Source organism: Chiloscyllium punctatum, chromosome 14, assembly GCF_047496795.1.
Source record: "Chiloscyllium punctatum isolate Juve2018m chromosome 14, sChiPun1.3, whole genome shotgun sequence".
Taxonomy (NCBI): Eukaryota; Metazoa; Chordata; class Chondrichthyes; order Orectolobiformes; family Hemiscylliidae; genus Chiloscyllium; species Chiloscyllium punctatum.
The window spans coordinates 5,647,241-5,663,104 of record NC_092752.1 but is presented as its reverse complement, the minus strand read 5'-3'; the positions used below and the strand labels follow the sequence as shown (position 1 = coordinate 5,663,104).

General features: G+C 37.7%; 1 protein-coding gene across 5 annotated transcripts in view; it reads left to right on the top strand.

Moving 5' to 3' along the window:
• The window catches only part of rap1gds1 (RAP1, GTP-GDP dissociation stimulator 1), a 104,560-nt gene that overhangs the window by 71,602 nt on the left and 17,094 nt on the right, over positions 1-15,864 (top strand). For all 5 annotated transcript variants that reach the window (XM_072583824.1, XM_072583822.1, XM_072583823.1 and 2 more), the window contains 5 exons: positions 53-196; positions 3,134-3,265; positions 7,687-7,821; positions 10,794-10,919; positions 14,307-14,446. In XM_072583824.1, coding sequence (XP_072439925.1) covers positions 53-196; positions 3,134-3,265; positions 7,687-7,821; positions 10,794-10,919; positions 14,307-14,446 — 677 coding nt within the window. The remainder of the gene's footprint in view (positions 1-52; positions 197-3,133; positions 3,266-7,686; positions 7,822-10,793; positions 10,920-14,306; positions 14,447-15,864) is intronic.

Below are 15,864 nucleotides of genomic sequence, written 5' to 3'. Positions count from 1 at the left end.
TCACTGCTGTCCAGACCTATAAGCTAACATGTTTCTCTGCTTTTGGGTTCAGATGTCATCAAACTACAATTGGTTGATGCAGGATTAGTAGACTGTCTGCTGGAGCTTGTCCAAGAGACTGTGGACAGTAATAAAGAAGATGATATATCTGAGCTTAAAACAGCTTCTGATCTTATGGTGCTTCTGCTTCTGGGTGGTGAGTTTGTGTTCAGTTTTTTAATGCAATTTATCAATACCTAGTAAGCTTACTTCTGTTAAGTAATCTGGATTTCAGTGTTTCTTTTGTTGAGGGGTGGATTGCAAGGGGCAGAGCGGAAGATAATTCCACTCGTAAACTAAAGAACACACTAAATTATATTGCTTGTCTAGAAGATACTTATTTGGAAATTAATCAAGAGAATCCTGGGGCTGTTTGCATGGTGCAATGTTTTGCACCAGTAATCGCATTAAAAAGATTGTGATATGAGTGAATAATAAAAATGCTGATCATTTGCTAATAAAATGAATCCTATATTCAGAAAGAAATGCCTCCACTCTCCACTTATCACTCTTTCTTTCCCCCCCCTGAAAAAAAATAGAATGCTGCACAGTAACACTGTTCTAGAGGCACTAGATGAGTAATCCAGAGCCCCTGGCTAATGCTCTTGGGTTTGAAATCTTTATGGTAGATGGCAAAATTTAAGAAATGTAGAATTAAAAGCTAATTTAATGGTAACCATGAAATCATTGCCAATTGTCATTAAAAAGCCATCTGATTCACTAACGTCCTTTTTGGAGAAAGGAAATCTGCCATCTTCACCTGATCCTTTCTATATGTTGCTCCAAACCCCTCCACAATGTAGTTGATTCTCAAAAGTCTTTTGACTCAAACAATTGGAGATAGGCAATAAATGCTGACTTTGCCAGTGAAGCCCACTTTTCCATGAAAGGATAAGGGGGAAAAATGCATATTTTCTCAGTCTATAATTTGATACAATGCAGAATTAATCTAATTGCTGCACAGTGCTTCAGGCATTTGTACCTAGATAAGGTTCTTCATTTCCATTCAGCAGACTATTTGAGTATGACTGTTTTTTAAAAAAAAAAACAAAATGAGCAAGTCATGACCTGAATGGTCATTTGTATAGTTCAATTTAAACTTTTTGCAATAGCTGAAATTCAGGTCAACATTTTAATGAATAAGGGCTGAAGGGCTTTTGCCCGAAACATCAATTTTCGAAGCTACTTGGATGCTGCATGAACTGCTGTGCTCTTCCAGCACCACTAATCCAGAATTTTAATGAATATACATACCAAGCTAATAGGCTCAATCAGTGGAATAATAGCTGAGCAACCTCTACCCAGGTGTTGGGTTTATTGTTTCATCATCTACTCTGGAACTAAATTGTGGGAGTGGGATGCAAGAGTCAAAATGTAATTTTTTAATCAACAAATGAAAAATTGGTGTGCCTAATGGGAGAATGGAATGATGGGGAATAATTGTGGCTACCATAAAATGTTGCATCTCTGTTTCAGCCTTGTCTACCAAGCAGCCAAACCTGTTGGATAAGACTTTGAACTGGGGAAGCTAGGCAGTAAAACATTGGCAAGTCGTATTATAACTGTATAAGACTTTAGTCAGGCTAAATTTGTAGTACTGCACAGTTCTGGTTGTCACACTGTGGAATGGATGTGGATGCTTTCTAGAAAGTACAGAAGAGGTTTACAAGGATGTTGCCAGGATTAGTGTATTAGCTGTAAGGAGTGGTTGAATAAACTTGGATTGTTTTTGCTAGTGTTGGAGCCTGAGGAGTGACCTAATCAAAGTATACAAAATTAAGGGGCACAGATGGAGTGGATAGTCAGAGTCTCTTCCCTGGGGTTAAGCATGGGCTTAATGAAAGGGGGAGGTGGAGCAAATTTTAAAGAATATATATGAGGAATGCAATTTTTACAGTGGTAGGTGCCTGGAATGTGCTTTCAGGCAGGTGGTAGAAGCAGCGACAATAGCAATGTTTGATAAGCATTTAGTCAATGCACAAGCAGGCAGAGAATAGAGGGGTATGGACCATGTGCAGGCAGGTGGGATTAGTTTAGAATAACACCATGGTCAGCACAGACATGGTGGGCTGAAGGGCCTGTTCTAATGCTGTACCGTTCTCTGTTTAAATCCTCTGCCCTTTGTCCATAACTTCTCCCCACAACTGTGCAAAACTGGCCTGTGGCTCTTCAATGCACAGTGAGTGAATATAACTTGCTATCCATGATTCCCACAATACTCTACATAAAAAGGGTTAGTTGGCTGAACCGCTGGTTTGTAATACCCCAACAGTATGGGTTCAATTCCTGTATTAGCAGATTTGAAGATGCTGGTGTTGGACTGGGGTGTACAAAGTTAAAAATCACACACCAGGTTATAGTCCAACAGCTTTTGCAGTGCTGCTTCTTCATCGGGTGGTTGTATGATGAAGGAGCAGTGCTCTGAAAGCTAGTGCTTCCAGTTAAACCTGTTGGACTATAACCTGGTGTTGTGATTTTTAACTTCGCATTAGCTGCAATTATCGTGAGGGATTCTCCTCTTCAACTTCTCTCACCTGAGGCATTGTGATAGTCAGGTTAAAGCACCACCAATCTCCACTCTGAGAGAGCAGTCTATGGTCTGGTAAAGCTGTGGCACCTTAATACCTATACCTTTTTATTTTGTCTAGCTGCAAACTATGTTTTGAAATTTATAAATGCACAGATGCTTTTAAAATATAAAGTAAGAATAGCTGAATGATAATACTTTCAATCATTTCTAGTAATCTCTACTTGTTGGGAGTTATCAGGAAGCTCCTTTGTATATCAAAAGTTCTTAAAAATCTCCCTCAAAATACTATTGAGACTAGGTCAACTGAAAATTGCAAGGCTGAGATTGAGAAGTTTTTAATAAGTAAGGACATTAAGGGATGTGGAATGAAAGTGGGTAAATAAAGGTAAGATGCAGTTCACCGTGATGTTCAAAAATAAATAGCCTCCATTCCCCACTTTAATTGATGGGGGAAGGAAAGTGGTAAAAAATAATTTGAAACCTTACTAGGCTAATATTATTCCAGAATTATAACAGCTATTGAAAGTTACTTTCTCTAATGTAGAGGTCTTTCATGTCATGCAGATGAATCTATGCAGAAACTGTTTGATGCGGGTAAAGGCAGTGTCTTTCAAAAGGTGCTTTCATGGCTTCCTTCAAATAACCATCAGCTACAACTTGCTGGAGCACTGGCAATTGCAAACTTTGCACGAAATGGTGAGCTTCCTACTTTTTAAAAAATTGTTTTCCAACTTTCTGTTCTCAACTTCTTAAATAAACTTCAGTGTTCACCTTTCTTTTCCTTCCTCTCTACTTAAAGGGGGGAAAAAGTTGCCTTTCTATAACTCCTTTTATGTTCTTTGAATCCCAAAGCATTTTACAGCTAATGAGTTATTTTTGATGTGCAGGCAAATGCATGTCTAATTTGTGTTCAGAATTTTCCCATGAACAGCATTGAGATAAATAACCAATGGATTTGTTTTAATTTAATAATGTTAATTGAAGGATAAACACTGGCAGGACAGTTTTGCTTTTTGAAAGCACCATGGAATCTTTAGCATTCAGTCTAGATTATGTTCTGAAATCTTGGAGTATGGATGTAAATCTATGGTTCTGAGGTGAAAATACTGCCACTGAGTCACACTAACACTATTGTTGATGCATTATCAGAAAGATATCTGAGTAAAATCTCTACTCTTACCATACAGAACAGCTGTCTATTGATATTGTGCTGAGTACCTGGTTAGTCAGTGATTTAATGACCGGTGGAGATTGTTTAAAACTGCTCCCATAGTCTATCATGCTCCATCATCCTACCTGTAGTGGGCGGCACGGTGGCACAGTGATCAGCACTGCTGCCTCACAGCGCCGGAGACCCGGGTTCAATTCCCGCCTCAGGCGACTGACTGTGCGGAGTTTGCACGTTCTCCCCGTGTCTGCGTGGGTTTCCTCCGGGTGCTCCGGTTTCCTCCCACAGTCCAAAGATGTGCAGGTCAGGTGAATTGGCCATGCTAAATTGCCCATAGTGTTAGGTAAGGGGTAGATGTAGATGTAGGGGTCTGGGTGGGTACGCTTCGGCGGGGCGGTGTGGACTTGTTGGGCCGAAGGGCCTGTTTCCACACTGTAAGTAATCTAAATCTAAATCTAAATCTAAATCTAAATCTTAACAGTTGAATGATTTGTATTAATTGAGTTATCTAAAATGCATCATCCCCTTTTAAATCCCCTGGACCCAATATACCAGCTATTGCCGCGGACAGCTCGAACTGACAATCTGAAGCGGCAGAGACAGGCCACTATAAATGCCGGAGGAAACAGCACTGAAGCGCTTCACAGGAGGCTCCCAAGCACTGAGGATGTCACCTAGACAGGGGACGAAACGTTTGCAAGACAAATTCCCAGCTCGGCGAACAGAACCGCAACAACGAGCACCCGAGCTACAAATCTTCTCCCAAACTTTGACCCCCTTTTAAAACTGTGCAGTTATACAAATTACCTAAATAGAGTCAAAAGTATTCGTGATTTCCCCTATTGTGGCTGTCAGCAGTTATTAGCTTCAGCCGTTTTATTTTGATAGGTTGTGACTTTTTAACAACCTTGCAGTCAACCCTATTTAGAAAAAGGGTATTGCATCCATCACTACATGTAGAATATCTTAACCATATTTATTTGTTCATTGTACCCAGAGAATTGAAAGATTACAGCTATCAGAAAAGATTTGAACAAATTTTCTTTTTCTGGGAAAGGGGGAGGTAGATCTAGTGGTAATCACCTTTTTTGTTTTTTCATTATGTAGAGATGTTTCTGCTTTTGAATACAAACTGAGGTCATCAATGTAAAATTGTCATCAATAAATCTAAGAAATTGACATTATAATTGAAAGGAAAAAAAAAGACTAGAAAACGATGTTTAAAAGGTCAGATGAAGTAAAGTAGGTAGACGCCCGTTGGAAAAAGTGAGGACTGCAGATCAGAGTTGAAAAAAATGTGTTGCTGGAAAAACAACAGAAGGGCTTATGGCCGAAACGTCGATTCTCCTGCTCCTTGAATGCTGCCTGACCTGCGCTTTTCCAGCAACACATTTTTCAGCAGAGGCTCGTTGGAGCCCAAAACAAGCCTGGCCATAATAGTTGTTTCTTTGTCACAAATCCAGCATCATTTTAAACCAAAATTGAAAGTACAAAATAAATTTAGTTGAAGATTGTTTATTAAAATTAGCTAAGATGTATAGCATTTGATGCATAAGGTCTTTGAATGTACCAAATGAGAAACAAAATTCTGCATTAGATCGTCAATTAAAAAATAAGTAATTTGTCTTTTGTGTGGATCAGTCCTCTTCTGCGTAATGGTTAATTCTCATTATGAAATTAGAATAGCAGCTGCTTCACTGAAGACACAGACATACTCTGAACTTCATGGTGAGCAGACCGATGGAAGCTGATCTTAAACATTTAGAACAATAGATTAATGAAGATGAATTGATTTGTCTATTCATTTAAGGGCATCAAATTATCTTCATTTTGCATTCCCATCCTTGATCTTATAACTGCTTCTGATCTGTACTGTAGTAAATAAAAGACAAAATATCTCCTGCTAGTGGAAGAAAAAGATGATTTGGTATTGCTCGCCACGATCAGAGACTGATTTTATATTGTTGTCTGCTTGTCATGCTGTCTACAAACATTGACCTGCTGCATAACAGTATAGACCACGTCAATTCCGAGTGGACAATGATGAGGCCAACTATTGCCTTGTTATCATTAGACCTCTACCCTACAATGCTAAATGAACCAGAACTTTCGAGAGTTGCCACTAATAAGATTAGACATTCATGTTCATAACATGGTAGCTACTGTTAAAATTAAATGCAGATTTAACAGATATTTGTTAAACCCTGGTGGTATGAAGAGCTTGCTTTGGGTTGAAAAACAATCTGATTCTTCAGATTAAATTCAATTTTGAGAGTTCATTAAGTCACTGATTGATAGTTAAAACTCATTTCCACTAATGGATAATGTTATACAGACAACAAAGGTGTTCTAAGGGAGGGTCATACTGGACTCAAAAGTATTAACTTTTCACTCTCCACAAATGCTGCCAGACCTGCTGAGCCTTTCCAGCATTTTTTATGTATTTGATTTCTAGCATCGCAGTACTTTATTTACAAGGTGAATCAATGATGCTCTTAATTGCTCAGCAAGATACAAACCTTTGTGGGGTACATGTTTGCTATCCTTGTTTTTTGTTTGACTGTGTATGACCACTTCATACAGGCCTTGCACATACTTAACATATATTGTTAGTTGAGAAAATGCTGCAATTCTTTGTCTTGACCTACAGTAAATTTCTCTAACCTAGATAAAAGCAGAAAGAACTGCGGATGCTGTAAATCAGAAACTATTTCAGAAATTGCTGGAAAAGCTCATGAGGTCTGTCAGTATATGTGGAGAGAAATCAGAGAAGGGTCACTCGACCCGAAACATTAACTGACTTCCCTCCACAGATGCTGTCAGACATGCTGAGCTTTTCCAGCAATTTCTGTGTTTGTTTCCACTAATCTAGCTCTCTGTCCTTAATAGTCCCCACATTAACTTTGTCTCGCAATGTCTTAAATCAGAATTGTTGTCCATGGATTCAGATCTCCCTTTCATCTCTTTGCAACTTGTTCTAATTTTGTTTGAACATCTATCTGTGGTCCTAATAATGCATTATCTTCAGAGTTAATAATGCAGCCACAATGTGCTACAGCCCTTCTTCTGCGTTTCTTTCCAATAGAGCTTACAATCATGTAAGATTGCCATATAACTATAGATTGAATGTGTTTATTAGTGTATTTCTTCCTCTGTGGAGCACCTGGGATGTTTTCCATGTTATTAGTACTATACAAATGGAGATTTTTTTTTAAATTAACCTACCTCAATGCTTCTCTGGATTAAGGGACAAAATTCCCTCAAAAGCATATCACTCAACATTGTGACTTCATAGTTATCCAAGTATATTCTAATTGACTGCATAAAATTTGACACTGGCTTTCTCAATTTCCATTGTTCAACTGTATTCATTTTTCAGCTGGCTGTAACAAAATTAAAGTATCCAACAGTGTTTATTACCAGGAACAGGAAATTGCTTCAACGGAGATCATTGATTATTACTTTCTGCCTGCAAAAAATACAAAGCAAAACAATTTTCTGAGCCTTTTGATTAATTCTTGCTCTAAGAATATGCCATTCAAGAATGTATTTTAATAATGCCCTGAAGCAAGCCATTATAATGCTAATTAGTAGTCCCAAAAGTCTGTGATGTGGGGGGTCTCAAAGCGACAACAAAAAATTGAAAACCAATGTAAGCAGCACTGATCTCGTCAATTAATTGCCTTTTTAAGAAGTTGTTTCCTTTATTCCCTCTAGAATGATCGGTGTCATTTTTCAGGTTTGAAAGTAGGTGCTGTCATCGGCCTGCAACCACACATTAATGGTGTCACATGCAGTAGTTAGTGGAAAATATGGCTTGTACTTCACCATTGCAAAAAATTCAATTGCTTTGTGTATCCTATTCGTAACACATTTTTAGCCTTGTGAACCATCTGGCCTTGAAGCTGGTCCAGTGCGTCTTTAATGCAGGTGATATTTTTATTCTCAGATGGAAATTGTATCCACATGGTTGAAATTGGAATTGTGCAGAAGCTTTTAGACTTACTGGATAGGCATGTAGAAGAGGGGAATGTGACAGTACAACATGCTGCACTTAGTGCTCTTCGAAATCTGGCAATTCCTGGTAAGCTTTTCTTATTGTTGAAGTCTAAACAGAAAAATGCATAAAAATGTTTGCTTTGTTTATTGGGTAATGCAACAAGCACCCCTTCTAGAGAATTATTTTAAAATTGATGTAAATTGAAAACAATTTTTTGTTAAGTTTGAACTGAGAGATTCATTCTCTTTTTTCCTTCTATAGAAACAAAATACTTGCAACTATATCTATCTTATAGTTTGAGCTTGAATATATCTGGTCATCCCCATGAGTATAGCCATGTCTGCTCTCCTCTCAAAAAAAAGGTCCCACTTCATATCTTGTTATAAGGTGACATAGTACAGATTTTTAACAATATCCAGTATATGCAAGAGGTCTTACTGTGATTTTACATGCTTCCTATTTCTTCTGATAGGTACATTCTGCGTTTTTCTATTTCTTCAAGGGTAGACTGAGTAAGGGAGTGCTTGGTTTAAGGTCATTAAGCTATTGAGGCTTGGGTTCACTTTGTTCAATCAGTGTAACTTAATTATGTGATTATGGTGCAAGGAAAGAACATGCTGTACTTTAATACTTCTGTGATTTTTTTTCTTGTTTTAAACAAGATTAATCTTGACTGTCCTCCAGTTTTATAATAACTTTACTGAAGTGAGCTCAAATTTTCTCTAATGAACCCAACTGCTCTAATTGTCTTTTCGGTAGTAATCAACCTGTTATCACTTATTCTTGAAGGAATTGAAAATATGATGGCTGAATGACATCTTGCATTATTAATAAATCTGTGATTCTGTACGAAATAGGTAGCACTGTTGTAATGACCAAATCCATGTAATGGTTCAGTATTATTCTGAGAAACTTGAAACAATCTTCATTACAAACCACTGCTTCTGACTTCCATTTACTGCAGTACAAAATTTTAGCTGTACTTAATGTGAATATCTCATGGAATTATGTTTCCAAGCAAAAGGTTCGCCTCCTGTGCCCTTGTTAGTGTATCTCCTCCAAATCTTTTCAACTCTATATTCTGCTTGTTTTTACCACTCCTCCTTCCAAGCCTGTGCCTTCCTATAACTCACCACTTGCTTTGTTGACATCCTCAGAATGCAAGTCATAACTCTGCATAAATTCTTCTTGGCAAACGCTTGCTAATATTGCCCACCTTACCTAGCTACTGGTATCAGTTGACAGTTGTTCCCATAATGAAGAAATTAAACAACTTTATTTACAAATTGAGTAGGGGAACAAGAAGGACTTCATCTATTCTTTTTGGGGTGGGAATGAACTACTATAATAATAGAATTCACTTTGGAATTGTTACCTGCTTGTTAAAAATAGATTCACACACAGATGTAGGAAACTGAAATCAAGGCAAGTTTGTTATATAGATTTGATTTTTATTTTAAAAGATAACTGTGCAACAAATAAGTAACCGCTTGATTTAATCAGATTTCATTTTTTTGTTTGGAACTCAACCAAACAAAATCTCAATATATAGTCTTTAATATCCAAAAGCAGAGTCAATTTAATCAACAGTCAACGTATTGCACCCCCACCAATCCAGATAGCTTACCATATATCTGACAACCTGAGTTTCAAAGTTATTATAGAATCCCTACCACATGGACAGAGGCCATTCGGCCCATTGAGTTTGCAACAACCCTCAGAGCATCCCGTCCAGATCCAGACCCCCACCTTATACTATTCCCATAAACCCACATTTCCCATGGCTAATTCACCTAGCCAGCTTGTCCCTGGACACTCCAGGACAATTTAGCACAACCCATTCACTGTGGGCAGTAACTGGAGGAAGCTCACAGAGGCAGTCACCAAGTCTGGAATTGAACCTGGGTCCTGAGGCAGCAGTGCCATCCAATTAATTCTTGGTATTATCTATTTAGGTTTTGGAAGCAGTAAAAAATTTCATGCAAGCACAATCTGTGTAAAGGGATGTTGAATCCAAATGTGATGTGATTTTGATCGAAGATGATTCTGCTTCATCTTTACCATTGCTCCACTTCTCTTCAAGGCTAATGAAAATATCTGGATCTTGAACTTTTAATGTGAACTGGACTTGGTGAATCAATGAACAATGAAACTGGACCAATGTAATTGCTTCCTTGAAGGAAAAAGATAATTCTAATAATGCTACGTTTGGCCCCCTTAACACTCAGTTTTGCATTTTCAGTGTACTTAATTGCATTAAATTCTTTTACTGGTTGCAAAACCTAAACAGGTGATATCTCGAACTAAATCTAAAACTCAAGTAGTCTAGGTTGTCAGACATAAGATGAGCTCTCTGGATTTGTGGGTGTACAATAAGTCTAACAGTTGATTAAACTATTACAATTTCAGTAAACTCTGCTTTTTGCATGTTAAAGGCAGTGTATCAAAATCTTGCAGTATTGCATTAGAGGAATGACTTGAAATGAGGATTTTGGCACTTTGTTGAGACTCAATTCTGCAAATTGTCATGTTAACTTTTCTTAGTATGTTCCCAGTGGACCTTTTCTCATCCAGATAAATGAGTGTGTATTGTTTACTTGTAACCTCTGTTGTCAAAATCAATAAATTTGTCTCTCTAGCTCAGACCCAAAATCTCTCAATGAATTGTATGATTCAACTAGCTCTGGAAAGAATATCCTGCTAAAAATCAAGCTTTTGGGTTGATGAAGACAGTTTTGTTAATCCATCACTAATTGGACAGGAATTTTTAGGGGTGGGAATGTTATGCATAGGAGGAGAGAAGTGTTCAAAGTGAATTGAGGCACTCAATTCAATAAAGTCATATAGGCCCACTGCTTTAAAGTAATGCATTGGTGCACATTTCTGATTTAAAATAAAATCACATATGGTGAAAGTATCACGACAGCTGTGTAACCAGAGTTGAAATATATTACTGCGGTCGAGTCCTTTCTTTATTTTCCACTGTTAATACCTATTTTCTGTTCTGACCAGGTAACATATGAAAATCATTTACATGAATTCCTTATTTTCCCCAGTATCGAATAAAGCTAAGATGCTGTCAGCAGGAGTTGCAGAGCAAGTCCTGAAATTTCTGAAGTCAGAGATGCCACCCGTTCAGTTCAAACTACTTGGAACATTACGCATGTTAATTGATGCACAAGGTATTGTAGTTGAGTAAAATATTTAAGTGAATTTTTTTTCCCCCCAGGCGATCTTGATTGATTGTTTACTTTTAAAAACCTACATGATGGGTCAGTGCTTTAAATGACAAGCTCGTCTCTGATGTTGAAAAATATCCAGAGTGGAGATGAATCATCTTATAAGAAAGGCATGTAAATTAGTAAGTGTGTCTGTCCTGTTGTCGTACCTGCTAGCAACTAGTACCAGCATTCTCAGGGAAATGAGACACAGATTTTTGACTTATCTGGTTGAAGGTGTATAGAAGACACTTGAAAACAAATGAAATAACTTTTTGTTTTGATTTTTTTTTAAATTAAATAGATTCCATACTTAACCTATTTCAAAGTGTTGGTAGAGTACCTGCAGTTAGCATTCTTATTCTTATTCTTGAAAGGAGGAAAGTCGTACTTCATTGCTGCCTCCATGTGATCTCTCAGCCTGTTAATGCACGTGAAATATCAAAAGGTGTTACAGGGTTATTAGTACGAGTGCTGTCATACTTCAGTCAAGCCACTAATTTTAGGACTTGAGTAGCATATTTGACAATTTGTGGTGATTTTGACCACACAGGTGACAAGTCTAGATGTTTAAAAACCTTCCAAGTCCTTTAATTCATCCTGTTCTGCTCTAGAAATATTAAAATATGGTTTAAAAGAAGCTACATTAATTATCATAATGAATTTCAAAACATGGTTTTATAATATGACATCCTAATATGCAATTGTCTGCATAATTAGATCCAAAATCCATTTTTCTAATCATGTATGTTAAGGGATGTTCAGATGTAATATTAAGGTGAAATACAGTTATATACTGAGATTAATTGAATTTAATTCTTTATTTTAATTGCATCCTTGATTTGTATCCCCAGTGTAAATGTGTCGACAGTTATAATGTAGATGCATATGTGAATTTGATGTACCTAATTATAGTCTCTGACTAGAAATTAATTGTTTCTGCTCCCAAAACCATGCTCTTCTGAGGAAGGATCTTCTTTTCTAAAATGTTCTCCCTTATAGTCATTATAATGTGTACACATTAGACCTTGCATGGTTCAATTCACCAACAGTGAATATCACCCCAGCCCCCACTGTCATAGTCCAGGCAACGTCACAAATGTAATGAGCTTCCTGTGAACATATGTCCACTCTGCGAGAACCCTTGAGAAATATAGAACTGTATTTTCCAAGAAGTGGCAACCTCTGCCACACTGCCCCTTCCTTTTGCCACAAAAGTGTTTCATGTTTGTGACAGGAGATTCTGATCAGGGCTTCTTCAGAAATGTGGACATCCCATGCTTCCAATCTGACACCTCCCTTGTAATGGCAGAACTGTCAGGGAAAAACAAATCCTACTCCTTTTTTTTTATATAGTCAGCTGCTGTATTCCGACATTTCAAAGGTCCAGAATCACAGCCACTTTGACAGCTGCAGGCATATAGTATGTGTGAGGTTAAGGTACCAGAAGGGTAGAGTCCCATGATTGATTGCGTGTTTTAATGTAGTCGGATGGATTGGACATGTTTATATCAGAGGTTGTCCAATCCCAGGCATTGAGACGGTGTCGAGTTAGGGGCTTGGTGGGGTGGAGAAAGGAGGGGGGCACGTTTTGTGGGTTGAGGTAAGTTCGTTACTCAGTGTTTAGTATTTACTTTAGTGGAACCCACTGTCTGATTTTTTTAATGGATACTTTTGGAGGGTTCCAAGAATCTTCAAGCTTCTGGGCAATTCCGTCATGATCTGCTAAAATACCAAGTGGAATCCCATCTGTTCTTCAGAAATGACTCTGCCATTAGAAAATCAAGGTCATGACTTCTATACTGAACCTAGCAGAACTTGTCTTGGTTTCATAAATATGGATAAAGAAACTCAAAACAAGTTCCAGGATTTTTATAAAAATATTTAATGGAAGTATTCAAAGTAATCCAATAGTATATCGATAGGAAAACATCAAATATCCTATCAATATCACCAAACACAGGCTAATCGTTCGTGTTAAATAAAATAGCTGTCACGTTTGCCTACATATGTCCCTGTATAAAGTGCTTCATTATGTAGTGTTTTGACAGGTAGTAAGGTGCAATATAAATGTGCTTTTGCTTGATCATTTTGGAGCAAGAGGAGTATCTGTACCTAATGTCAGCGATGTACTTTATTAGAAATGTAGCAGACTTTCTTCCAAATTTGATGTAACAAATATCATCTGTCAATTTTTGGTTGCCACTAAATACTCCAGATTATTGCATCTTTTTCACTTCTTCACTCCATCCCCAGATATGCACTCAGTTCCTTTTTTTTTCTGCCTCCTTCCATCCTTGTTACCCAGCTAATTTCATCACTTACAGGTACTTTCCTAATCTTCCCCCTCAATTCTTCTTTACTACCCAACACCACTACTCTACATTCTAACTCTGCTTCTTTCCACGATCAGATTCCTCAGCATGCTTTGAAGTACAATAGAGGCACCTGTCAAACTCCTTATGTACAGGAACTCATTCAAATGGCAGACAAGTCCAAGCTGAGCTATAAACAAAATTCCCACTAAGCTGTGTGGCTGCACATGCTGACGCATTGACCTCCACATAGAGAGGTTGCTGCTATGCACGGATCGCAGGTCCACACAGAAATAAAAGTTTGGGGGGATGTTGCCTGCCCATGTCACCATCTCAACCCGTCTGCTGCTGAAAACGTCTTTACTGTCAGACTTGACTATTTGTCTCTTGACCAGCCTCTGATCCTGAAATCTGAGACCTTTTTAATCATCCACAACTTGGTTGCTTGTGTTCTACCCTATATCAAATCCATCACCCATCCTTGTAGTAAAATATGAACAATAGTAGGCCTCTAACTTATCTTCTCTTGGCTTGATATTCATTCTTGTCTGATGAAGTGCCTAGGAATATTTTTCTACATTAACCACACTTCATTGGAGCCGGTTTTTTGTAGCTGGTGCAATGGTCAGATGGCTGATTCTACTTCCATTTAGTATGTCACTCTTCTGAACTGATACTAATTTTATATTGAATATGTTTGCTCATCCAATATAAACACCCTTTTCTAGTTCACCTGCACTGTTCCCACATTACCAATGTATGGGAAAGATAAAATTTTGTTATATAAATATTATACCTAATGTATATAGCAATATTATTTGAAAAGAGAAATGGAGTGGGCACTTGGATTAAGTTATGCAGCAGTACAGGTAGAGCAGTTTCACAAAATCCACCCACAAGAGTTCAAAATGCTAAATCTGGTTTATGATCTAATGTAACAATAGCTTAAAGACTGTTCCTGAGTACTTTGTGGGAGAGCTGTTTTCTGTAGTGCTCTTCCTTGTGTTCTAATTCTGTCTCGCCTGCTTTCCCACAGCTGAAGCAGCTGATAAGTTGGGAAAGAACATCAAACTGGTGGAACGTTTAGTAGAATGGTGTGATGCAAAGGATCATGCTGGCGTCATGGGTGAATCGAACAGGCTGCTATCGGCACTAATCAGACACAGCAAATCAAAGGTCTGTTTTGAGAAATGTTACTTTGTAAAGTCTCATCCTTCTGAAGTAAAGTTGGGAATCTGCACATTTGATGCTAATGTGCATCTGTATTTAGTAAAGGTTTTTAATTGTATCTGAATTTTTGATTGTTAACTGAACTTGCAAAAGGAGTGTTTTTAAAAAAGGATTGTGGAAAGGATTCCTGTTTTTCTTAAAAACAAATTACTGCTACTTATTGCAAATGCAGTTTCGACTGTTTGCTCAACCAGTGGGGGATGTTCAGTTGCAAGTGAACTGCTACAGGGAATGTGTACGAAGTGAAATTTGGCCAGCAATGCGCAGTTGACTGGAGTGATGACCAGTTGTTGCTGACTGTAGCTTTCTATCTGTGCCCAATTATATGATTGGCTCATAGTTATCTGTACAAGTTGTAGTTGTAAACAATATAGTCGGAAACCTTCAGACTCTGGAAGGAGAAATTGTGTCCTTTTTTTCCACAGAAAAGAAAAATGCCTTAAGCCTCCCTCCCTAATATCTGTAAACTCGTCAGAGACTGAGTTGTAACTAATTCCTTGTGCCTCCTGAAAGTATCTGGAGAAGAGCAATCAAGGACCAGCAAGTCCTGGCAAGCCAAAAAGTTCATCTCGGAGAACCTGTGGGCAGGGTCCATTTCACTGCCTTCCTAGTCATTCTGTCTGCCCAAAATAATATTTATTTTCATCTGTCTACATGCGTGTCAGGGATGGGTAGAGTTACATATTGACATTTCTTAAATTCTAGCTACAGGAAAACACCTATTTATTTGTAATAAGTACTGATTATTGTGAAGAACCGAAGCCTGATCTGTGTTTTCTGCCAACCTGGTTCTAAAAGACAGGTAAATTGGGGAGTTTTATATACTTGGGTAAAATTTTGAACTTTTATTATATCTTCAGGAATAGCAGGGTTTTCAGTATGCTACCCCAGTGAGATGTGACATACAGTACTGAATAAATGGGTTGTTGTGTCTGTGGATTAGAATAAAAATGTATAACCAAAGAAGTTACAGAAAAGGCTAAAGTTTACACATTTTTGGTAAAAACAGGATACAACAAAACTAAAATTGGACAGTCACTAAAATATATTTTAAATCAGCTGAGTTTTGCATCAACACAGCATTTTCTGTCTGTGATGGCATGAAAAACATTTTTCTACTGAGGATTTGTAAAAGTTATGGCACAAATGTTTTTAAAATTATTGTAACATTTGTATGTTCTAAAATATTGCAGTGAGTGTCATGTTCTGTGGTTTAAAAAGCGTATTGTAGCAATTTTATTTCATCAAGAAGCAAATGCACAGTTTTTATTGCAGTGTACTCAGTGTTTACACTACCTGCTGTTTTATTTTCTTGCAGCTTTACTTAGAGCTAATTCTGAGAGATTTTGGCATGTTATTCATCC